At 36.6% G+C, this 27255-nt stretch overlaps 1 protein-coding gene across 8 annotated transcripts in view; it reads right to left on the bottom strand.

Annotated features, from left to right (window-relative positions):
- Positions 1-5010: 5010 nt before the first annotated feature.
- HELZ (helicase with zinc finger) overlaps positions 5011-27255 on the bottom strand; it is a 136756-nt gene continuing 114511 nt past the window's right edge. For 5 of the 8 annotated variants that reach the window (XM_016129180.2, XM_016129187.2, XM_016129156.2 and 2 more), the window contains 2 exons: positions 13836-14085; positions 9955-10289 (listed from right to left, as the gene is read on the bottom strand). In XM_016129180.2, the coding sequence (XP_015984666.2) occupies positions 9955-10289; positions 13836-14085 (585 nt within the window). Of the gene's footprint in view, positions 10290-13835; positions 14086-27255 lie in introns of all 8 variants that reach the window. The other 3 variants (XM_016129145.2, XM_016129203.2, XM_016129196.2) reach the window with 2 other exon arrangements.

Below are 27255 nucleotides of genomic sequence, written 5' to 3'. Positions count from 1 at the left end.
GACAAGCCACCCACTCTTGCGACTTCAGGCCCTTCCCTTTCGGCTCCCTTGTGTCTTTTGTACAAAAAGAAAACAAAAACCTGAAGACTAATTAGAACATTTCCGAGTTTCCTGTGCAAGGTCTCCTACACATTCAGGCACTCCGCTCACATCAAGAGGGCTTGTCATCAGATTACATTTCTATTCAATTAGTGAGCAAACAACATCAAACCACGTTCTCCTCTGGTTTCCTTGGCCCGGGAGCCTAGAGTGTGAGCCCGGAGGCCAGCCAGCCACGCCCACCGTCAGAGCCCTTGGCCGGCTCCTCCCACCACCTAACCAGAGCCACATTCTTCGCAGGGATTATCAGCACGGTTTCCAGAAACAAGGGTTCGACTCAGTTTGCAGAGCATCAGTTTTAATGAGCTAAGAGTGGGATGATACTCCGGATTTCACAAGCTGCCGCTTTAGTTCAGTGTAATTACCTCCCTCTGCAGCTTTAAAATCAGCCAGGGCGTCAGACAGACCAGGGATGCTCAAGCAGGCAGCGTCCATCAAAACCGACACGACCATGGTGAAGCTGTCGAGCCAAGCGTTCTGACAGTGATGCGCGGTCAGACACCCAACACTCGTGAGTGCTGCTGCTGCTTGGTCGCCGCTTAGCGAGCCTCGCAGAGTGGGTGGGGACGTCGCTGCACAGGACAGTTCACTCCGCCACCCCCGCCCGTCATGCCTGCTGACCCGGCCACACTGCATCAGCGGGAGGAGAGAGTGCCTTTAAGTTCTCTCGATCAAACCCTGTGGTCCGTTTCAGCAGGACCCGCTACGTGAAAGGCACAGATGGGGCCCCGGTGCTGTAGGTTTACAGGTCGGAGGACACGATCCCTGCCTCCCAGGAGCACACGGGCTCCCAACTATAATACAAAAACGGTGGTCACAGACGTATTAGGCTGAACTGCTGGCAGAGCAAGAGGGAGCAGAGGAGGTGGGATTTAGAGATTTGAATTTGGACAGCTCCCCAGAGTAGCCCGCAGGGTGGGGCTAAGGTGCTGAAGGACAAGCTCCAACGTCGAGAGGCAGGAGAGCCAAGGAAGGGCAGCTTCAGGGAGGGAAGGGCGCGTTCCGGCTTCAGACTTCCATGCAGAGTGCCCGGGACCGAGACGCGGCCGTTCCTCGGAGGTCCAGCTCAGACATTCACGATGTGATGGGAACCCACTGAGGTCTTCTCAGAAAAGGGCGGCCCAATCGGATCTGTTTCAGAAAGGTAACTGGAGGGCTGGAACCCAGGCAATGCCATCGCCACGGGGTTCTTCGGGTCTGAAGAAAAGGTTTTCCACCCACTAGGTCTGTTAGGACAATGCTGTGTAAGTCAAGGAGCAGAGCTGACTTCAGCCCGGGGGCTCTCTCTTTAGGGGCTGGGCACCGGCCACAGGGAGATTTGGATGTTGTGGTTCCACCAAGTGAAAACAGCTCTCCACGCCCGCCCTGCACGCCACGCGGAACGTTCTCGCTGTGCAGTTTTGATGAAATCACGTTTCCCCACGAACTTCCACACTAATATCACTCTCGGAAAAATGCTTCGAAGTAGGGCACAGGAATTAACACCCGAGTCTTAATTGCATTTTCCCACTGACAAGAGGGCCGTGGGCTACTTCATCTAAAGCAGAGAGCAGCTAAAGGAGTCCTTCAAATCCATTTGATTGATAAGTTCTTCTCCAAAACCCAGAGATGACTCATGGCGTACCGTTATCAATTCGACTCAAAGGAAGCAAGGTACCTAAGCTTACAAACTGACTCACTGAAGGGAATAAGAATTATAAACTGTCCTTATGAAAGGCTGACTGTCCTTTCTACTTACATTTACAAACTTGGAGCACAGTATATTCAAGTTAGATTTATGGTGCCACATTAATAGGATGTTAAAAATAAAATAGCCAGGGCACACAAAGCACTCTGTGACCTGCTAATGCTTCTCAAAGCCGCATCCCGACAGATGCAAAGAATTACTTCCCCAACAAAAAGACCCTGACTCAGGGCAATTTTCTGCACAGCCATCATTTGGGGGAGGGCGGGGTGGGGGCGCAGGGTAGAGAGTCAAAGTCATGCTTGTCACACACCATGCCACCAAGTGTATTATTATACCCACATAATATCTTGATATAAACAAGGTTTACGAGTTCTGAAATAAATTCTGGGCTGTACAGCCCAGCATTAACAAGTAACTTAAGAGTAATTCATGACAATTTTTTAAAATCCCCAACATCTGCATTGGATGACAATTTGAAAAGGGCTCACTTTCTGACCACTGATGATTTTTAAACTCTCCAGTAACAATTTAAGCCTTTAGGTCTTTGCTACTGTGGGTGATCAGAGATTTAAGGAAAGTCGAAAATTTCTGGAAACTAGGGTGACAGTTTTACAGGTTATCATCGGGTTCTGTTACTTAAGCCCATTTTAAAAACTGACGTTATGAATAAAATCAAAGTGCTGTGCTTAACTTCCGTCAGGCCTTCGATCTTGAAAGTAAAAGGAAGCAGAGAATTGTGGTTCACACATAATAAACAAATCTCCAAATTATTAAAAAGGCATTTTATTATAAATACATTTTAGTTGTAGCAGTAAAATACATTTTGTGTTACCATGAATCTTTTTAAACAAAAGAACTTCACTGAGACAATGATCACAATGTAGGAACTGTAGACCCCCAAATTGAAAACTTGTTCTAAGGAACCAAAGTGGCTAATGTAATTCCAAAACTAAGTTTAAAAAAAAAAAAAAAAAGAAAGAAAATGATAAAAAAGGAAGAAAAAAAAAAACCCCTAGAGTAGCTTTGGGTTATTTTACTCTTTAGGTCCTAGAACCTCTCATATGAGGTTATCATTAAATTCAAAGAAAAACATTTTTGTTATAATTTTGCTGTAAATTCTGATGATTAGATGGTTGCACAACTGGAACTTCTAACAGATGGAAACTGACCACCTCGGGTTTCTGTAGCCTCCCTTCGGAAGTCTTACCAAAATAAGACCCAGCGTGAATTTGCTAAGTAATTGATTATATGAAGTTAGCTGAACGAGTTTAGATAAGAACCGTATTTTTGAAGCATTAAAGAAAAAAAAAATGCCACTAACAGGACCCTTTAATAAAATGCAAAACAAAACCCATTACCTTTATAATTTAGAGAGGTATTTCAATCACCATATTTACCTAGGATACAACTACTACATATAACCAGTACCTTCATGGGTTTCAGAGAATCAGGTCAGCTGACTGGCACAGAAAGCGGATACAGTACAATGTCATATACATGGATTGAGAGGAAGCAGACATGGTCTGGATACATGAAAATCCAAAACTCTTCCTCTGGGGGACGGGCAGGGGGCTGAGAAACATTCTCAGGTGTGACTGACGCATTAGGACTTCAACCCGGACAAAGGAGCCCTCTGACCCACTGAACGATAGAGGTCTTTGCGTACAAGGCATCGTGCAAAGCAAAATGTAAATAAACCGAAGCTCCCTGTGAGTTGAAATTGGATAAAGGAACCTGTGCTGAACATAGAAACAATCCCCATTGAAGGTCATCGAGCCTTTCAAGCAGGAAGTACTGTTAAGAATTCCTAAGCTGTGTATTCTATGATGCTTATCGTGTGGACTTCTACGTCTAAGTCATTCTACAATCTATTACCTTAAAAATATTTTTTCTCTTCCTAGTATCTCAGTAAATCCAAAGCCAAACTAAAAACCAGAAGCAGAGCCCAAAACCCCTCAAGCTAGTCTGTGGGGAATATTAACGACAATGACGTTAACACACAAATTTTAAAATATCCAAAGACCTGTCAGATTCATTACATTACAGACAGTTTCCTTCTCAAAAATAACTTGCTCGTTCGTGTGCACTTGTGATTTATGAATAACTCATGCTGTGTACGTGGTAGGTCCCCCTAGGAAGTTTTGCAAACATAGATAGGTTTTTAAAAGTAGCAAAGTAATCAGAGACAATTATCAACTTTCTGCCATGTACAACAACTCAGCCTCCTCTGACACCTGCCGACATGACAGAGAATCCAAAATAATTTTAACCTGAGAAACACATAATTTGAAAAGAAATCCTTTGCCCTTCCCCTTCCTTCCCATCCAAAAAATCCATAAACTACAAATACATTATTTGGGGACATTAAGATGTCACCGCCATCTTAAGACAAGACCTTCTGTACTTAGTGCCTCGATAAATGCAAAGTGCATCTTCGTGACATTCTGATAGCTTCCTCCCACAATTCTCGTCTCCATGTGTAGATTATCAAGACTGACTCTAAGCACACCTAACAAATGCACAGCTTCTGGACCAAAGCCCAGGCTGCAGCGTACACAAATCCAAACTCACCCTAGAAATGAAAGAGCTCCTCCTATACTCTCACGTGGAAGAGGACCACAAATCTTAAAGGGGGCAGGCAGCCAGAGCAGGTGGCAGCCGACCCAAAGGGCTCGTCACTCCACAGAGCTCTTTCCCCATGAGTGTTCCACTCTTGGCATCAGAATTATAATAATGTCTCAAGAGCTCAGGTTTTTATACTGAGTAAATAAACGCATGGTTGAAAAGGCATTCCGACTTCCTCTAGACCAGTGGTTCTCAAAGTGTGGTACCTGGACCAGTAGCATCAGCATCACCTGGGAACATGTTAGAGATGCAAAGGATAGGGCTCCAGCCTGCAATCAGAAACTCTGGGGGTGGAGTCCAGCAGTCTGTATTTTAATAAAACTTCCAGGTACTTCTGATGCTTGCTTGACTTTGAGACCACTGCTCTATCCTGCTCGAAATTCTAAAATCTTAAAAAACAGGACACACTTGTGAACAGACATTACTGTGTGACTACTACTGTGTTGAAGCCTGTGTAATTTGCTACCCCTTCCCCTTACTTTCTCAAGCATAAGATTATTAATGAAAAAACTTCAAAAAATCAAATATTTTTTAAAGTAATACTGATTTCCTCTCCTATACATAGTTCTAAGGCAGGCAGTCACATGCTAGAATGCAAAAAAAAAAAAAAAAAAAAAAAAAAAATAGGAGACCTCATATGTGAGGTAAAAATAGCTAAAAAGACTCCCCAAGAACATAATGAAAATTCCATAATATTGTTTAATGAACTCATAGAATTATATAAAACTTACTATGCTTTATGCTTAATATTTGTATCAAAATAAAATCTCTCTGTGAACAAATTGCAAATAAAGTCTGGTCTAATACTCTGATTACTGAAACTATAAGTATATGAATGTCTCTAGGTTTTCTTAACATTCCAGTTTTAGAAGATTTAGACTCCATGTTTAACTGGGTTTTGGATTAAACCACAGTTCATATTACTAAGTCTAGATTCTCCTCTTAGGTACCTCTCCCTTCAAAGAACATTTAGAAAACTCCTGTGACTGTTTCCTTAAAGTTTATTCCAAAGTAGATATTTTCAATCATTTCAAAAATTTTAAATGTAACATTAAAAATTTGCTTTTAAACTGGTTAACCTGATATTCTAGTTTAAAGTAATAAACTAGAGCCATTTTCTGAATGTTTTATAAGAATGTTAAACATTAGTAAAATTCACTTCCTGTAACAATGGTCTTAAAACTGTTAATTAAACAGGTATGAAAGTAGTAAGTGTGAATTTAGCAGCTTTACAGTAAAATCTCAGCAAATAAATATCCAACCTCGAATTGATGGAAAATGTGAGAAGCCTAATATAGTGAGCACTTTGAAGACGAGCCACTTACTCTTTCATGATATCTCTATATAGTATGACGGACATCAATAAAGTAATGTTTTGAATAAGAAATCATATGCCATTCATTATTTCTAATTGCCAGGTAGTTTACGGATCAGATAGCAAAAAGGGAAGAGAAGAATTAGATCCATTAAAACATTTACTTGAGATTTAGGAAGACATATAGGGTGGTGATAGAAAGTAAGGGTTTTCATATGCTAAGAGGATGGTTAGCAAGAGACAATGTCTAGTCAATCATAAAAGACAAATTACTATCTTTCTGAAAATAGAAGGGGAAAAAATGGTGGCTTAAATAACATTTTAAGGCAGCAATCTGTATCTTTCAATATATTTAGTTTCAATCTTGTATTTTTTTTTATAGAATTTTTGGGGGGGATTCCCTTTGTAAAAAAAAAAAAAAACTCTAATATGAAACAATGCTATTTAAGTCTAACAGGTGTCTTTAAACAAATTTTTCAGTGAATCTAATTTTCTTAATAAGTTGAAAGCTAAAATTTATCTTGAAATTGTTTTTCACATCAAGGTGGCTAGAGATACATTCTCATGTTTATAGGTTTGCTCTTGAGATGTCTATACATGGAAAATATTAAACATGTAAAATCAATTACATTCGATCAAGATAATACTATATATTATCTTAAAGTTAGAAAATTCAGCTAGCTTTCTCAGCAATTTCAATGCTGAGATTTCAAATTCAATTTCAAATTCACAAATAGGTCTTGGAGACGTCTATGTTTAATTAGATAATGCTAATTCATTGGGAATTCTTATTTTACTTATTCTGCAATTCTTTGAACTGAAAAGACTAATTGATGTTTACATCAAACCTGAATTTATTCTAGAATCTCTGATGAAAACATGAAAACAAACAAAAACCCACAAAGAAGTGTTATTTCATATATACAAAATGACCTAGATAGAAAGCATACTTGTCTGAAGAATGGAAAATTAAGATCATGTTAGTTTAAATGGTCAATAATTAACTACTGATTAATGAAAAACAAAGTTCTGTTATAACAGTTTGGCAAAGCATATGCCAAAATGGCAACCAAAACCCCTTTTAAAGACACACTAGAAATTATCCATGTTACACTGAATGAGGCTCTTCAGATCTTAACAAAAATTCATTTTTAGATCAGAAAAAAAATTTTAGCATGAATACTCTAAAAATTATATCACCCCAAAATTTTTCTTTAAGGTAAAAAAAGAAAATCTTAGTAGCACTGAAATTAAAAAGTGAAATGAATAAAAAATAGTTCTGGGAAGAAAAAGGAAACTTCAGAGTGATACAAAGAACAAAGCAGAAAGACATCACGTGAACAATTAACCTCACCTAGAAGAAATCTGTTCTAGAAAAAAAAGACAAGTTATTAATACTTGGTATTATCCAAGAGATAACATCAAGTTTTCCTTAAAAACAAACAAACAAACAAACAAACAAAAACAAAAAAAGAGTTCCTTAACTCTAAGGTTGAACTTAGTATATAAAATAAGTTGTTTTGTAAGTCTGATTTGTGGGTACTTGCTCATACTGCCCAAATAATACCAACTGTACCCAGGGGCCATGCCTCATTTCAATGGAAACTCACAAACATTCCTTCAAAGAGACTTGCTCAAAACCGTTTGAGATGCTATGCATAAATAACAGATTTAAAGTACAGTTGGAAAGACAGTATCAAGTATTGCTGAGAAAGAGCAAGCTTGCTGGAGGTGGAAATACACAACCAAAGCAGAATCTAAGAGAGTATCACATGGAATCGACATTCGAATCCTCGACTAGCTACGGAACACTCAGAGACACAGCAGAGCAGGGGACTAATAAGTAGCTATTATTTTAGTTTTTTAGAAATAACTGCTTAGAACAGGGGTGTCACAACTTAACAGCTTCCTTATGCAAAGCCTCCATCATCAATATATTTATATAAGGTGGTGGGGTGTGCACATGACCTCTTTAAGTAAATATAAATATAAATAATATAAAAACTGATACTTTTTAAAGATTCAAGTATGGAAAACAGAAAATCAGGCGATTGCTTCATGGCAAGGGACTAACCCTGACATGACAGTGGCCTTCATATTACCAACATGCTTTTGAACGTTTATCTGGCTTGTGTTGTAGTCTTGTGTATTTGTGGGGAAGAACCATCATGGATAAGAATATTATTTTTCATAGACATCCTCACACATCGGGGAGGCCTAGTTTTCATTTGGGCTGTGTTTTGAGTTTTGTCACAGACTTGGAAATACATGGCTATATGGCAAATTTTTTTTCTTCTATTCTTGTGAGTGAAGTATGGTGGGTAGACTCTGCCAAAGCTAAATGTGGACCTACGACATCATACAGAGAAAACGTGGTGCTGTAACTTGATGGCTCCGTTTTCCGACTGCGATTTATACTAACCATTAACATGTCTGCAGTCTACAGGTCTAGTCTGCCCCCTCACTGAGACCCACGGCCTGACACGTGAAGCCACATACGAATGCACTGCACTCTGAGCAGAAAGACAGAACTCAATACATGAGGCACGCTTCACTTGTCCTGCAGCTTGATAACCTTTAACTAAAGGCACTCTCTTCTCCTAAGTTCTCTGAGGATTGCAGGGGCTTGTGGCTGGCTGACACCAACTACACTCCAGTCATAGAAGAGCTGTAAGTAGTTCCTCTTTACCCCTGCCATTTTTCAAGCCCATTTTAAAAGCCTACTGCAAATACAAGATGGCCTATTCAAAAGTAGCCCTGCAAAAACTATTTTTGAATGGATCATCAGGATCCACTGGTTAATTTGCAATGTTTCCCAACCTCATCTTATTAAAAAACCAAAAAAAAGTTATATTGTAGTTTCAAGATATTTCTGAAGTATAAAAGCAGTACTACTAGATCTGGAAAACGATAAGGACATGCATCGCTTCGGAAGTGTTACAAGACCACAAGTTTTAAGAGGGTAAACGTTTTCCTCCGGATTTTACCAAAGTTCATTCAAAACAACTTTTAGACCATAGAATATATAAGATAGCTATTTAAAGTTTATATTTTTGTACAAGTTCAGTGGGGTTATTTTAGAAGAATTAAAAGACATGAAAAAACAAGGGGAGATTTTTGCCCCAGATTTTGATGAATTTTGATATATCTTTGACAGACATTATATTTCTTCTTTAATGATGTTCCTCGAACAAAACAGTTAGCAAAATATCTGAATTGCCATGTATAATGTCACATTGTAATGTAAACATCAAAATAAGGTACCAAATTTTTACTGGAGGGGAAAAAAAAAACCTTAAAGCGGCACAATTCTTTATACCACTGGAGGGGGGAGAGCCAGATTACAAACATTTACACATGCATAGTGAGGGAAAAAAAGGATTTTACTAAATTCACGCATTTTTAAAATAGTTATCAAGTCTACTAAGCACCAACAATCCTAAAAATTTTTCAGCTTCATGATTTGTTTAAAAAAAAAACACACACTATCAAATTAACATTAAAAACAAGCCTGAAGTGTAGCTTGTCCAAAAAATAACTAAATATGCCAACGTTTTTTCACGTTATAAAAAACAGTGGCATACAAAATACACCTGCAAAGAATGCCTTTAACTCTATCCTACAGTGGATGGAGATTACAACAGCACGTCATACATAGTCTAAAACTATCAAAGTTTTAGAATGCAGCATCTGGTCACAAAAAAAAAGCTGATAAAACTTAAAGTATTTAGAAGATGCTGCCCCTTTATTTTAAAAAATTTTAAATGAATTTAAGCAAAAATAACATACATCTGTACATCAACTGGCCATTTCTGGTACAGAAACCCAGCATATGGTAATATTATTGAATAAATGTAAATGCTACTTACAACTTTTTTTTCTTTTTAAATACATTTTAGACAAACTTTTTTTTTCTTTTTTTTTATAGTTTCACAATTAACCTCTTAGCTGCTAGCTTGATGCAAACATATGTAACAATACACAAATTTAAAAATATTTTTTATTCTACATAAAAGCTGTCAAAATTCCGACTCACATCAAAAATGCAAAATAATGGAATATACTTTTAAAAAATTAGTTGCAAGTCTAGCAGCAAAGCAATTAAGTGAGAACGTATTTAATGTTAAAACAAAGGGAACTGTGCATCTATCGATGAAGTCCAACTATCTGAATTCTACCGATACGAATAGAAATTAAAACATTCTCCCTTGAGGAAAAAAAAAAGTGATTATTTAAAATAGGAGTAAAAGCCATTGCTGCCCGATGAGCTCCCCAGGCTGAGTTCCTGGAACAGAGACAGAGGGTCGCTACTCTTCTTGGCCTGCTCCGGCTGCGGCCGGGGCTTGGGCGGGGCCCGCAGAGCGCTGGCGTAGGACATGGCGGGTTTGCCAGCCCCGCAGCTCTGCTGGCCGCTGCTGTGAGCCGACTCCACGATCTGCTTATTGGGCATGAGGGGGGGGAACTGGCCGAGATGCTGCAGCACGTTATAGTTGAAAGAACTGGACACCTCGAGGTTTTCAGACTTCAGGTGATCCTCAGGGGGTCTGCCGGCCTTGGGGGGAGCTGAAAGCAGAAAACAGTAAGACCGATTTAAGGGCAAGCCCGGTGATGCTGGTGCATCTCATCAGCTCAGAGCATCACAGCTGGTTCTCCTCTCCACGAACTCAGTGACAGTACAGCCCCAAGGACAGACGACTCTGCCACAGAATGTTAAAATCACCTCGCAGCTAGCCAAACTTCTCTATCTTATCAACACTCAAAAAACAATTAACTGCGTGAGCTGGAATAGCTAACATAAAAACTAAAGGTCAAGTCTGAAGGTTTGCTTCAAAAACACTAATTTGTCCAATTGTACACTTTGATATTTAATATATAAACTGCTCAGTCTGAAAATAGGAACAAACATGTTCTTTCTTAAATAAAAATAAGCTGTATAGGCAGACTTCTGGTCAAAGGAGCTTTTATTATTAATCTAAGAAATAGCAGCCCTGAATTCTATTTCTTAAAAATGCTACCTTTTCTTGTAATACATTTTATAAATAAACATGGAATAAGATGAAGAAAAACAGCTATAAACTTTACTTCATATATCCTATAATCTGCCTGACTTTCAAGGTCCTTTAAAATTTGACTCTATTCTTCCTAATTTTACTGCCCACTAAATCATAACTTATTTTCAAACATTGCTTTTATTTTCAATTTTTTAAAAACTTAACATTATATTGAATTATAATTATAATTATAATCATAATACATATTCATTAAGGATAACCTGGAAATTACACAAAAGGCCAAAGAAAATAAATCATTCATATTCTCAAATACCACAGAGATAAGTCTTAATTTGTTCATGTTTTTTTTTTCCTAAGGGCATCATACAATGCAGATATTTCATAACTTATTTAAGTAAACTCTCATTTTTGGAAATTTGGATTACAGCCAATTTTTCACTTTTATTCACCATGATAAATGTTATCAGAGATAAATATTTTTAAGTATTCATGAGTATTTCCTTAGACTAGATCCCTAGACATGTAATGGCTGGGTCATATGGTATAATTACAATACATGATGAAAGCTTTTGACACCTATGGGCAAACTTCCCTGCAGAAAGATGCTGCATATTTATACTCAACCAATGATGTTTACCCATTTCTCTATGCAATCACAACACTGGTGTTATTATGTGTTTGTTAATCTTAGCCTGTTTTATAAATAATCTTATAATTTGTATATCTTCGATTACAGATGTTTACAGACATTTCCCCTATGTTTATTACCTGTTTGTGGATTGGAAGGTTAAGGTGAAAACATTTCATTTTTTAGTTTTAGTATTTCATTGATTCAATATGCTAGTTTCATAGTACTATTCTAAAACTTCATCCTTATAGAATATTTATCTTTTTTTCTGCCTAAATGTTACTGATTTTGTGAATGAAACAATTGCTTCTAAGAAATATTTCAATATAAAAGTAGCCAGTACTGCCTAACATCATACATAAACATTTTACTGGCTGTTCAAGACCTTACTTAGTTTTATTTACTTTACTAAGATTTATTATTCAACCACATTCTCATTTTCATGACGATATCATCAGAATTTAAAATGATTTGATTCAAATAATAAATACTTAGAAAATAATACTTTAGAGACAGTTTAACCTAATGCCTATGTTCCTATCTAAATTTGATTTTAAGATCTCTATTCATTTATCATATATACTCCAGATAAGAGAAACTAATCTTTGAAACAATGAATTTTACTAATCTTACAACCGATGATACTTTTCCAAAATACATATTTCCATCCAATCTAAAATTTTCCATGTGTTTTAAGCAAATGTCTGATAAGGTATGAACTGTCACCAAGATATGACTAGAACCCGAACACAGCTGCTAGAGAGGAGAACCCCACCTGCAACGTGGATGCACCATGCATAAAGGCTCTGCATGTGCCTGGATCACCCCCTCGACTGCACGGGCTCTATTTTCACTATCTCCTTACTCAGCAGGCATTGATAAGAGCCTCAGGGGTGATCGGTGCCAGAATAGAAAATCCAGAGTTCAGAAAGGTCAAAGACATGGTCTGTGCTCTTAGGCTTACTTACAAAAACTATTCTCCTTCTGATTTACCACTGGCAATTGCTACATTCCTTTAAAAATACACATACACACAGACAAGAAGTTATGCTTCAGGATATTAGTGATTTTGAATTATTTTTTAATACTCATCTGTTACTTTCAACTAAAGAAAACTACTGCAATTTGTCTCCAGCAACGAAGAAAATAATTTTATGTTTGTGTGGGTCTGGACTGAGGCCGCACACCTAACTACGACTCCATAAGCCTTGCCACTAAACTAACAATGAATATTGGACGACGGTCAGGCATTTGTTCAGGGACTTTCTATCTTATCACTTCAGGTTAGATTTTTATTGATTTTGGCCAAAAGCTATCCTAAAATGTAGGTGGAAAGAGAAATGATGTTGTCTTTAAAATAAATTATAATAAAACAAAAAATAAGAAATTTTCATCACTGATCTGTAACTTAGATGTTTCTCAGAAAATTCAAGTATGATAATGTCAGTATATTTATGTTAGACTTTTAAAATGACAAAGCAACCAGAGGCAAAATAGAGCAGCTTATACATGGGAGGTACTAATGAACGTTTAAAGATGAAAATGACCATGTCTCTTCCCAGGAAAGAAAACCAAAATCTTTTCAGTGCTTTCTGCTCTACCATGTCTATTGTTCTAAAAATGTTTTTATGGCACATATTCAAAAAATGGGTCAGTTACAGAAACAATGGATCCAGATTCTAAAGATGAACAAAATTAATTTCAGATACCAGGGCGTTAATTCATCAAACATCACAGACTTGTTTATAAAGATGAACATCTACAGCCCACAGACGGAAGGCTATAGATTAGAGAACTCAAATAGTATCATTCATTTCTTTACATTCGAAATGCATACATTAAAAAGAGAGGAAATAAAGATAAAAGTGCATTCATGTTCAAGGCTAAAGGGGAAGACTTTAGACCTCCCACCATACAATACAAGTTTAGAGCCTTGTCCATTCCAATACCTTTCTATGCCTTTCTTTTTTTTACTCTAGCCTTGGATTTCACAGTTCATTAGAATATAAGGAACAAACGGAATTTCTAAATCACAAAATGTTATACTTCACTGGTCTCTCTCATGGTCAAACTCTATTGTGTAGCAAATTATCAACAGCATTACTGACAATAAATTCTTGAAAACTGATACTGACATAACCAACTCCCGCCATCCCCAACTCTGAAGAAAACACCAGAAAATGAAACTTTTCCCAAGCAAAGGTGATTCTATCTAGTACTTAGAAATACATTTGTTCATAAGTCAAAATGATCAGTTCCCAAATATGGATAGATCTACTTACATTCCAGACCATGAATACAGAATCAGTATAATCCTAATTAATATGCATACCTAAAGCATATCTACAAGCTATGACCATTAAATACTGTTCAAAGATAATAATGCAAATGGGGGTGGGTGGGAGAAGAAAAACTCCGTTAAGTATCCAGGAGCTGTATGGTCAAGATTACAGTTTTAGCCTGTCTTACCTATCAACTCTCTGGGCTGAGCTGTCCTGCTAGATCCATTGCACGGAATGTTCTGATAGGGGGTGGATGAGGTGGTGTTTACCCAGGACTCCGGGGATGAAAAGTTGAAAGATGGGTTGCTATGGTCCTGGCGCTCTTTACACTGAGCGAGACTGTCTTGAGGAGCACTCACTTCTTCAGAACAAGGCTGGACTGAGCTGGATGAGATTCTTCTTTGGTACAAGGGCCGACCAGGTCCTCTGGGTTCATACTATACAAAGAAAAAGGACATTTCATAAATCGGGAAAACGTGCGCCCCCTTCCCTTAGGTACATAGCAATTTCACTGTATTAAGCAGAAATTCTCAAAAATATTCTCTTCCATGACTATGAAAACTCCGAAAAAGCAGCCTGAGCTCTGGACATAGTGTCAGGAGACGTGGGTTCAAAACCCAGTTTGGGCCCTCAGTAGGTAGTCCAAGGACAAACACACGTCTAATTTCTGATTCTGTTTTCTTGTCTGTAAAATATGGAGCTGAACTTCGGGAATTCAGTTCTAAAATTCTATTGGTGTTTTATGTAACACTGGATTAAGAGTAAGAAACACATCTGTTTGAAATTAAATGGGAAAATTATAGTCACAACCCACTGAATCACAGCATCCTGAATAGCCTTCCATTCCAGACTTGCCTCTTGGGCCTGGGCCTTCACAACCCCCCGATTTATTACTCCTTAAACTGACCAGGTGGCATGATACAATTCTTGCCCTACGTAACTGCTCCTGATTGAACTCACTGTGTCTTCTTTTAGACAGTCTTCAGTTGACACAGAACATTCATTACTTTCTTTAAAAAAATCCTTTATGTTTGAAACTCAACTTATTCCTTATATTTTCTCCTCCCTAAACCACGCAATCCCTATTCCTTTAACCCTCCCAACAAGATCTATTTGCTGGCCATTTCAAGGTTTTTTTATTGTTACCTAAGGACTCTCAGATTTTTTTCTTGCCTGACTGTTGTGACCAATATTCAGTCTCAGTTTAGTGGCAAGGCGGTACACAGTCGTAGTTAGGTATGCGGCCTTAGTCCGGTGCCACATGACCTGGGTTAGACTTCAGGCTTTCTTTTATGAGCCGTGTCACCCTGGGCAACAGACTTAACCTCTTGGGAACGTCATCTGTACATGTGTCTTCATTAACCACAGTATGTCTATCATTTAGAATTGTTCCTGGCACATAGGAAGGCTTTGTTGTTATATAATTGTTGTAATACAACATATAAAGATAACACTCCATGTTATATCTCAAACAACAGATTGGGATTGGCTTTTATTGCCTCCTCCTTCCCCCCTAATAATAATAGATGTGTTATTCAGCTGGTGGTCGTTAGGATTCTAGGAATTTCCTCATACCATTGTTGTTAGCAGTAATTGGAAATCAGGCACTGGGGGCTAGATTACAAAGGAGAGGGAGAGAGAGAGACGAACTGGCACAGTGAGAGCAGGATATTTTGCGGGACTGTAAGAACCAGCAGATATTGTGAGGCCGATCAGATGGAGGAGACTGCAGTATGGGTGCTGTGAGAATAAGGTCATCACAGATGGGACCGCGGTACTGAGCAGAATAACCGGCCTTTCTCAGCTTTATGTTCTATGGGCAGGCAACCCCCAAATGACGGATCACAACGGCTTGTGCAATATGTCTTTTTTTTTTTAATCAATGTTTGTTATGAAGATGATTAGCTCTTAGAATCAGAATGAAGTGTTTCTTTTTATTACTAAGCCCGGCTGTTGAGCCCGTTCGCAATCTGTAGGAGATCACATTCTAAAGTCTTTATGTGTGAATACTTCAAAACTAATGTCTGCCATGGCCTCTGAAGGAACAGGTTATAATAATTAAATCCCCTGGTGATACAGAACACTAAATATTCTCATATAAATTCAGGTATTAATTTTATAAGCCCTTTTTCATTAAATACTTGACATATATATACTCTGGTAGTATAAACGAACACCTTTTTGCAATGAATAGAAATATGAACCGCAAAGCTTAACTGAGGAAAACTAAAAATTAGGAAGCAATAGAAGCCTGATATAAAAAAGAGATATATTCAAATAAACTTTTTAGAAAACACGTATCATTTGTATCTTCCCAAATGAAATACAAAAAAATCAGAACTGACAGACACAGCAGGACTTGTGGAAGTCCTGCACAACATATTTATAAGCAGCTACTGACAAAGATAAATGTGCCAATGAAGTATGGAATTCAACTCTAAATCACATTATGAATATAATCGATCTTTTACATTAGAAAAAGAACCAAAGCTTGAAATTGTTTCTATGTTCTTAAAATTAGATAGATATGTTGAAGATTTTACATGTATATATAAAAGTCTACTGGTATATCTATTTTATGCAACAGAGATGATGGTAAATGCATGAAAATATGATTTGCTACTTTGGAATCTGTACTCAGAGGAAATTTTGAGTATAGGCAGAGAAATCTTGATGACAACTGATTAAATGATTTATATACCAAACAAATTGGATTTTAGCAGTTTTGTAGTTTTCAGCATACAGACCCTGTACAGGTTTTGTTAGATTTACATCTAAGTATTTTTGTTTGTTCTTTGAACTATTGTAATGGTACTGGCTTTTGCATTTGGGTTTCCAATTGTATGTTGCTAGTTATAGAAATGAGATTGATTTGGTTATGTTGACCTTATATCCTGAAACTCTGCTAAATTTGCAATAGTCAAAGGATTTGTGTTGGTTTGTTTTCTGGGTAAATTCCTTGGATTTTTTTCCATTGACAACCATGTCATTTGTGAATAGGGACATTTTTTATTTCTCCCTTTCTAATCCCTATGCCTTTTATTTCTTTCTCTTGCCATATGCGTGAGCTAAGATTTCCAGTACAATGCTGGATAGGAGTGTTGAGAGTGGACATCTTACCTCCTTCCTAAACCTTAGCGAGAAAACATTCGAGTCTCTACCATAAGTACGATGGTGGCTGCCGGATTTACAGGTGCCCTTCAATGGGTTGAGGAATTTCCCTTCTATTTCTAATTTGCCAAGAGTTTTAACAAATAGATATATTTTGTCAAATGTGTGCAGGGTATTTGTTGCTGTTGATATAATCACGTGATGTTGCTCTTTAGACCGTCAGGATGGTGGATTACACTGATTTATTTTCAAATACTAAACCAGCCTTGCATTCTAGGAATAACCCCCAATACAATCATAGTGCACTATTATTCTTTTTTATACACTGCTGAATGCTGTGTCGAGGAAATTTGCACTGATGTTCACAGATATTACTCTGCAGTTTTCTCATTTTTGTATAATCTCTGTCTTGTTATGGTATCAGAATAATGCTGGCCATTTATGGTTGGGTGGAAAGTATTCCCTTCTCTTCCATTTTCTGAATATAAATTGGTGATGTTTCTTCTTTACATGCATGGAGGGGCAGGAGGACACAGAAAAAAGACAATGAGATTTGGCCCCACCCTCTAAGGCAGGGGTCATGACCCCTGGGCCTTGGACTGGTTAGGAGCTAGGCCACCACCACCATTGGGCTGCATAGCAAGGAAGGTGAGCAGCGGGCAAGTAAGCGAAGCTTCATGTGTATCTGCAGCCGCTTCCCAGCGCTAGCATCAGCGCCTCGGCTCCACCTCAGATCATCAGGCATCAGATTCTCTTAGGAGCACAGGTCTCTCATACCATAAAGGTTGGGGACCGCTGCTCTAAGGTACCACAGCTCCATCAAACAGAGATGGTCTTCCTCCCTCAGAGTTTTGGCTCTTGCAGGATTTTGACAGTGTGAAATTTTCGATTCCATACTGCAACTATTCTTTAAGAAATCAATTGCTGAGTTTTAGTGTCATATCAAAGAAGAGTATCTAAAATTATCTGAAAATGTTATCAAAATTCCCTCTTCCAGGTACATATTAGTATGATGGAATTTTCTTCATACACGTCAACCAAAATGACATATTGCAGTAGATCTGCAAAACAAAAAATGGCACTCTTCTCATGAAATACTTTTGGAAAATATAGTTATTTTCATAAAAATGTTATTCATGTTAACAAGCAATAGGTTTACTATTATAATTTTTAAGTGAATTAATTTAAAATTGTTTTAAATAGGTAACCTATATAAAAAACTATTCCTAGCTTTTTAAATATCACATAAACAAAAGCTCTTGGTTTTCACAGAAGACTGCCCACTGAGGCACTATTTGTAAGAGCAAAAGACTGAAAGCAATCAAATATCCATGAATAGGAGACCCGCTAAGTACACTATGATGCAGCTACATAATGCAAATACTATGCCAGTGTAAAGGAAATGAGGAAGATTTTTATATACTGCTGTGGGTGAGCGCCAATCTATGAAGGTACAAGATACATATAATATGCTACCTTTTAGCTAAAAAAAGAGAAGAATATATATACACATATAAGCATTTCTTTGTACTTTCAAAAAGAAATAATAAAAGGATAAACTAAAAAAAATAATAATGGGTATCTATAGAGGGAAGGAATGAGTTAGGGGTAAAGAATAGGAATGGAAGTTTAACCTCTGTTAAACTTTGCTTATTTTGTAATTTGGACTTTGGGAGCCGGTACTAATAAATGTGTCTTAAAATCAAAATTAGATTTCAACAACACAATCCTTTAAAATTAAAAACAAATAGATATAAATTAAAAACAAATAGATATAAATTCAAATGTTTATCAAATGGGTACTACAACCGCACAGAGAAAAATGATTTCAAATGCCTTTACAATCCAATATTTTAACTAAATATATCTATGGGATATAGCCTTAGGATAAAGTGAGCCACAAAGGTATCTTCAACCGTATTTATTGCTAACTTAAAATCAGTATTTTTCTTATAAAACCGCCATATACATATATGTAGACACACACATATACAGAGCTATCTTTATCTATCTATATGTATGTATACACATATAGATAAAGCCAATAAGTAGTTCTGTTAGTTATTCATTAGGAATCATGATTTTTAGTGTAAAAGAAAATACACAAATATTAAAAACCCTATAATCCTTTATTTGACTTGGAACTATCAGTGTGAACTTATGATTCTTCTCTTTCGAAAAACAAAGCATTTCCCAGCTCTGACCAGTGAAAAGGCAGGGACAGCTGGTGGCAAGGAGCATCTTTAGCACCAAACTGCAGTCTCCGCCGGGGCTCTGAGAATACCTGATTCCTGATCAGGGAGAGAAAATAAATGCACGAGAAGAGCCAGAGACATCTCATCATGCCTGAAAGCAAGGAAGCCACCAAAGAGCACGTCGTCGCTATGTCAAAAAACACAGATACCAACACGAAGGGGCTCCCACCGGCCAAAGATAGAACGATGTGTCAAAAAGCAGAATGATGACCATGAATTGAAAACACAAATATGTAATACCTGATCCATAATGATATTCAAAAAGAAAAAAGTAGGGGTGGGGAGCCGCAGTGGTCAACTTTGGGGGCTGCTAAGGCATCAATCAACTCATTACTCTGAAAACTGACTTTATAAAAGGGCGAAATGCATCTTTAACCCTGCCTTTTCTACATAGACTGTATTTTATTTAATCGAACATTCAATGAGGAAACGTTCTCTTTTATAGAAGGAAAATAAATACAGAAGAAATGGAAAGAATTTAAAATCACCATTTTGCCATTTTGAATGAAACTGGATCTAAGCAACAATCATTAAGAGCTGCTGAATTCTGAAAGTTCACCAGGAACTTTTAAAATTGATGGATCAGACAGTTATCACTTGATCACTGCTACACAGTGATCAACTTAACATCACTAAAAGCATAAAAACCACATATCATGTGTATCTTTCCCCATATACATATAAACATACACATTTATTTAAAATGAGATATTATATATAGCTTGGTAATTTCTCACTAAAATATCACAGATATCTTTCTATGTCATGAAAACTCTTTTATGACACTATATTTAACACAAGCATTTTATTTCTTCACTAACTTAAACTTAGAATAACAAATTCTAATGCCTTCCAGGGCTGGGTGTGTAACCTAAATGTATAAGTCAAACTAGGAATTAGACAATACGAAGTTACACTGTGATAAACTAGAGAATACATGCCTGGCACTCGCACTAGTAAAATTAATTTTCTAAAAACCACTGAACAAACAAACAAAACAAATCGAGACCAATAGCCTATATTCTCTGAGTTAAATCGTATCCAGGACACTTAGGTTTTTATAATTTTTCACAATTATACAAACTTAATGGTCTAAAATATCACAAAATTCTATTGTTTTATATCTCGTTTAGCTATAAATTCTCATATAATATGAAGATTATTGGTTCATTAACAAAATTGATATTTTAGAAATGTTCACAATTTTCTCTTAATCTAAAAATATGTTTAAGTCTGAATTTGTTTAGGCCTGGATTTGTGTGAGGCAAGACTAGGCACTGTAACCTTGACCTAAATTAAAATGTGAAGGATGTGTAAAGATTATGGGGCAGAAACTTGTATCTTACTTGTGTATTCCCAGAACCTAATAAAAATCCTCAACAAATATCTGACAAAAGAATTGTTAAATGTTGAATAAATGTCATATTTTCTATTTAATTGTCCCAAAACTTGAAGAAATTCTTGACTGTAGAACACTCTTGGGCTCTACTAACTTACTTCAATTTAGCTCCCTAGTTTCATAGAGATGTACAAAGTTACCTAGAAAGAAAGAAACTAGAAAAGAAGGAGGAGAGGAGTATCAATGTAAGATTAAAAACAATCAATATTAAAAATAACAATAATAAAAAAATCAATATTGGCAAGCTAGGAAATGTGTGGTGAATAAACTGCAGTTTGCAGCAGTAAAGTCTATGGGTTCATGGCTGTAATTTGTTAAAAAATACTTGATAAATTATAACAATATATTTTTTAAGGACATGATTCCCAGTTAATGGTGAAGACTGGACCAATACTCCACTAAAATAATAATAAATGAATATAAAAGATCTACAAAAATCAAGACCAGATGACCAGCCGTCAATAAAGGACACATTTCTGGACTACATGGAGACATGATGGAGGAATGGTGTCTGAGGAAAGAGAATAGAGTTGCAACTCCCAACCATGAAGGGAATTCATCCACTCTACAGAATTCCACAGAGCTCAGGCCTCAGAAACACCATCCACAATGGAAAGTGAGTGGCCTCACTCTGCGCTCCTCCCCATCAACCAGAGGGATTCAAGCATTAAAAAGTCACCAGGCATAAACTACATAAATGTCTAACCAGTGTACTGTATACTTGAAACTAATAATAAAACAAAATTTAAAAAAGTCCCCAGGGAAAGGCCTGTCACACAGTAAGGCCTGAGACATCCATAAATGACCAAGCTGCTTGTAACATAAAGAATCAAGAATCACCAGATGTTTAAGGGGAGTCTCTAGCATAAAAGATAAACAAGAAAGTCGGGAGATCCACAAAAAATAAGTTACAGTAATGTTTTAAAATATATATTTTTAAATAGTTTTATTTCTTACTAAAAATCTAAAACAAAACAATAACAAATCCTCAACTGATTTCCTTAGAAAAGATATTGCATTTATACGCAAATACGAGGTGTTATGAAAAAGGAAAATCTGAAAATAAAGAACTCTTGGAGATTAAAATTTGAGGGCTCATATATAAAATGCAATAGAAGGGCTTGCACATAAAATCAAGGAAAACTTTCAGAAACTAAGATAAAAAAACATGAGGGGGAAATAAAAGAGAGATTTGGAGACTTCAGGAGGTCTAATGTCTTATCAGCAAAATTTTCAGAAAGCCAGAAACAGAAAAAAGGTTGCAGGAAATTATCAAAGAAATCCCATCAGCCAATTTCAAAAAGCTGAGTGAAGGGCAGGCGTCTCTCTCTGGAGCGATGCTGTCCGCGGGCCTCCCTGCGCGGACTGAGGCGGACGGAGACGGACCGAGACGCGTCTGCGCTGTTCAGTGAGCCCCCCCCTCCCACACCGCCACACGTGGCTGCTGAGCAACCGCGGCTAGCAGAAATCAGGACAGGTTATTTTATTTTATTGCATTTCACTTCGAATGACACCTAATCCATCAGGAATTTGTTTTACCTACAAATAGATCTTAAAGTTATTTACTCCTCACATTCCCATTACTACATCATAGTCCAAGCCACCAACATCTCTCACCTAGATAATTATGACACCCTTCACTATTTAATATTTTAAAATAACTACTTTAAAAATAAAATGCATTACCTTAACAGGATTTTAAAAACAACTTTAATGTCACATTAGATTAATACGATTCAGTCAAAATAGAAGGAAAAATTTATCTTAATATCCAAAACCATAGCACATTTATTTTGGGGTTTTATTATCGGTTTTTCTTGAAAGGTATACTGAAATGTATGTGACTTTGTAGCAAAGTGCATTAAATTCAATTTAGGTCTCAACAAAGAAAAATAGCACTGGAAGTATCTCACAAGTAAGGGTGCTTCCAATTTGCAAATAGGACTGTCCTCCCAAGAAATATTATTTTCCTATATCCAAACATGAGGTCCTAAAGGAGATACTAGAATGAATGCAATATTGTATCTGAGAGAAATGTCAGATTCACTGTTATGACATTTTGAGATACTACTCTGAATCTATCTGGCTCTTGTTTATTCTTCTTGAATATGAAAGTCAAGTTATCAATTATAAATCACAACATCTCTTACAATGACATAATGTCAGTTTGGGTAGGAAATAAAATAATTCAGTTTACTTTCAATTCATAACTATTTGCATTTCTCTGAAGAATCAATTAACATAATTAAATAAATTTTTCAGCTTAAAAAAAAAACAAGGTAATGCTGGAAAATTTTTGTTTTATTCTTAAAGAATACTTAGAAATGAAGTACACTAATAATTTTCTGGTATTTGAGGTCTCTGAATTAATCATCTGAGCAGTCTCTTGTCCATCTCCCCCCACCCCCCCAAAACTGAAGACTTGCTTCTTTGGTCCCAAGAACATAATTTGGCTCCCCCCACCCCCAAACACACACACACACACACACACACACACACACACACACACACACACACACACCCCCCACCCACCCACCACCACCACCACCACCACCACCACCACCACCTACTTCTGGTGATTGCAATCATTTCTTGTTTTCCAGGAAGGAACCTTACTTATGGCATAAAGATCTGAAGAACAGTGTGACATTCCAGAGGCAACACAGGACTAAAGTCAGGAGTCTCGGCTCCACTTTAATTAGTAACTGCTCAAGCTGCAAGTCCCTTAACATCTCAGTGCCTCGGTTTCCTTCAAAATGGAGGAGTTTGAATAAATGACCTTTGAGGCCTCCAACTAGTTCTAAGTTTTACTTTAAAGTAAATAAATCAAGTTTTTGTCAATGAGAATATATTCTAACATTTTATCATTAAAATATCCAAATATAATCAACTTTAACAATCATCAATGTTTTGACATATCTGTTAAAATAATTCAAGTGGTATGACATATACATGCCTATGTAAATTATTTAAATTAAAAAAACTATAGAGCATGCTAACTGACTACAATAATATGCATTCTGGGCAACGAGTTTAAAATTTCAGATTTCTTTTTTCCCCACACAGGGAATTTCTATGAAGTACACTGAAAGACAAAGGCCCCAAAACAAAAATTTTAGAAAGAGATCCTTTCCTGCAAAAGAAAAATATTTCTGACAGAGAATATCCTGTATATTTCAACTTACACTTCAGTCTTGCGGGCTCTTGGGTTGTTGAAATATACAAACTCTACTTGTCCTCCTTTCTTTTCTTATTTCTCGACCATTTTTTTGTTTTCTGTTACTTTTGACAAGTTCTCAGCCTTTTTCATGAAAAGATTACATCCATCTCCTGCCAATCAGACTACTTCTTTACTTTTAGATGGCCACCTTACCAATGACAAAAATTCAGGTATAATTCTAGAATCCTTAAGTCTTAAATAATGTCATTATTTATTACTTAAAAGCTCATTTTACTCTGTCAGAGAGCCTTATTTCTAGGTTCAGTATCACCTCCATATATATTTGCCTGTTTATAAATATTCTTCATGTTAAACTGTGAAATCATTATGTTGCTAAACATATGATCATTAGTCTAAGTCTACTGCTAATATCTTTCTAAATATCAAAATATAATGCTAAATTCCAATAGCCATTAAAGAAGGAAAAATTAAGTGACTAAATTCATATATAAATTTCTATTGTTAAAGATGGTTATCAGTTTTAAGTAAAACTTTATAATTTGCTTACCACTGTCTTAAAAGGTATATCTCTAATGTATGAGGTTAGCAAGCTATTTCACATGTATATGTATAAATAAATAATGGGGGGAAATCAGCAACTTACTTAGAGCTCCATTTATAATTATACTATCAAAGCTAATCACTAAGGAAGAGCTAAATGCTCTAGTGAAAATTCCGAGTCTCATTAACTATGGTGCCAGAAACTTTAATTAAAATAGAACACCTCATTTAAATGATTAGCTTTGATAATTTAAGCATGAATAGAGGGCTAATTTATTAATTTGTTGATCACTGTCTATGTTATGTGCATTAGATGGTTTACTGGATACCCTACATTAACGGTCTCTGAGAAGACAGCAATGTTACACCTGGTTATACAAGATAAGTCATGAGCTGTCATGACCCACTTCTAAAGTCAGAAGAGGCAGAATATGACAATCAGACGAGGATATAATCTTTAAGCTACATTTACACAATACTCTGCTCTACAGAAGGAAACTGGGGTGAGAAGGTGATGATTAGACAACAGTATTGAAATCTAAACTATCAACTAACTTCAAAACTAGAGTGGTTTGAAGGGAAAAATAGAAATGAATAGATGGGTCAAAAGTGTCTTTGTTCAAAAGCCAACCTATAAGAAATATTTCAAAGGAATACATACGGAGGCATGCATGTCACTTCTAAGATGGCATAAGGATTTATCCCTCAAGATAAAATGACTGAAAAGTATAACAGGGAAAAAAGGTCCTGTTCATAACAAAAACAAGGGGGGAAAATCAACCTAAGAGTAAATTCAATCAGAAATGAAGATGCTCCAGAATTTTACAGAGGAATATTCAGAAAACAAAAAATGGAGGAGTGAAGGAGGGAGGGAGAGAAGGAAAATATTGAAATATTGAAGACCATATCAATTCCTAAATGAGAGGTTTAAAATATTTGTAAAGAAAAAAATTCCCCCAAATGAAACTATACATTTAATGTAATTCTAATGAAAATCCCAGGAAGGTTTTTTTGGGGGAGAAGACAGAGCATGGGAAAGAGTTTAAAAAGGTATTCTAAACTTCTAATAGAAAAACCATATAGAATAACCGTCCTCCCCCACCCAGTTCACATGCCCATACGGAAAAAGGAAGAAAAAACAGTAATAAGGGAGACATTTAATTATACTATCAAATTAGAATACTGCAAAGCCTCAAAGTTAAAACAATGTGTTTCTGATACAGAAACATATAGACAGATGAGGAGAAAAAGAAAGGTCCAGAAACAGATCTCAGTATATACTAAAGAACTTCATCTTACTCAGAGGTTAGATTATAAAGTTATCACACAAAGTAAAAAACCTCATTCAGGTAAAAATTAGCCTTTAAAAATCCTGAATTGGTCTGCAGCCATGCCACCCTGAACATGCCTGATCTCAGAAGCTAAGCAGGGTCAGGCCTGGTTAGTACTTGGATGGGAAACTACCTAGAAGACCAGGTGCTGTAGGCGATTAGATAGATAGATAGATAGATAGATAGATAGATAGACAGACAGACAGACAGACGGACAGACAGATAAGAAAGAATAATAAAAATCCTGAATCATGACAAAATTACTAGAAACTGAACTCCTGGAAGCTCGGAAGCCAAGAATTAACTTATTGTTTCTCTTTGCAATTCGTCTCCCCTCACCTCCACAGCAATTAAGTTGAAATGCAAGGATAATACAGGGCTTCTGTAAAGAATTGAGTAATTGATAAGACAGCTAATTAATATTCTATTTAGTGAGAATATGATAATTTAATAAAGAGAAGGAAGACAACGGGACTGGTCTGTAAACTGGCCCAGGTAAGGATGGCACCTTTGCCCTGATCCCATCACGCCAGCAGAGAACGAGAAGCGGGAGAGGGTACAGATGTGACTCCAGCCCACAGTGCCCCAGCCTCACCCAGGCAGCGGAGGGCCAGCGTTTCTGCTACATTTGAGGTAGGTAAGGAAAGCCCATGGAGTCCAGCCTTAGGCACCTATGAGAACTCTTAACAATTTTAAGTAGCAAAAATGTTATAGAATAGGATCAAGACCCCATTTATGGTGCTTCGACCTAGTGGAAAGAAAGATTTACTGGGGTGATGTAACTGAGCATCACAATTAGAGAAAAAATTGTTTCAAGTTTCCCAAGAAGTAATCCCTCTCCATCAATCAATTGCAGGTTCAGATATATGAATGCTATGAAAAGCTAAGTGTTACAATAACTATCTGTGAATAGTGAAATTAGAAATAATGTCTCTAAACTTCTACGTTTTCCATGCTGACCATGTACTTCATTTGTCAAAAGAAAATCTAAATATTATTTTTTTAAAAAAAGGTAAAGTGTAATATGATAAACCATCTCCTTTCAAATTCACTGTTAAACTAACATCCCGACGTTTTCATCGCACATAAAATTAATCTACCAAGGTTTCTAGCCATAAAAGAATTCACAGTAGGGAGGGAAATAAGACATTTTTCTGTATTGTTAATGTTAAAGAAATTATTTTAAAAGGCTAGAAAAAAACAGCAAACCTATAAACAATTCATTCTGTGAGAAGATTCATGCAAAATCATTTTGCACAACATAACACAAAAGTTATCCTAATGCACTGAAAACGTCAAAACCTGCAATGTGGTAAATATAATATTTTTCCTTGTCAAGATATTTTTTCAGCATTCTGAGTGAGTTAGTCATCACTTGTGAATCTCAAGCATCAAAATAAAGGTGACCAAATGTTTCTGCAAAAATTATTTCACTGTAGGAGCCCAATGACAATTGAGGGTGTTTACTCATACACTCACAGCTAAACAGTAATATCAAATGTTAAAAGCTCGAGGGTACAAAGAACTCAGCTCTGAAACTAAGGTAACGTTTACACAGATCAATGATTAAAGTGTATTATTCAGTATTTTTCATAAAGTACAAAACTTGATACGACCTTATAAAAACTTTGGCATGTTGTTTTCCACACATATTAGGAATTCGAAATATCACGAGTGACATCAGTAATGGCGGAGCAAGAACTCCTAAGTCCATGGCTCCGAAAAGCAATGAAAAAACTGTCAAGGCTGTCACCATCAGCTTTCTTGGAATTAGAGAAACTAAAGCTTGC

This window comes from Rousettus aegyptiacus, unplaced genomic scaffold (assembly GCF_014176215.1).
Source record: "Rousettus aegyptiacus isolate mRouAeg1 unplaced genomic scaffold, mRouAeg1.p scaffold_m13_p_6, whole genome shotgun sequence".
Taxonomy (NCBI): Eukaryota; Metazoa; Chordata; class Mammalia; order Chiroptera; family Pteropodidae; genus Rousettus; species Rousettus aegyptiacus.
The sequence above is the reverse complement of the archived record's forward strand: the minus strand, read 5'-3'. Positions and strand labels throughout refer to the sequence as shown.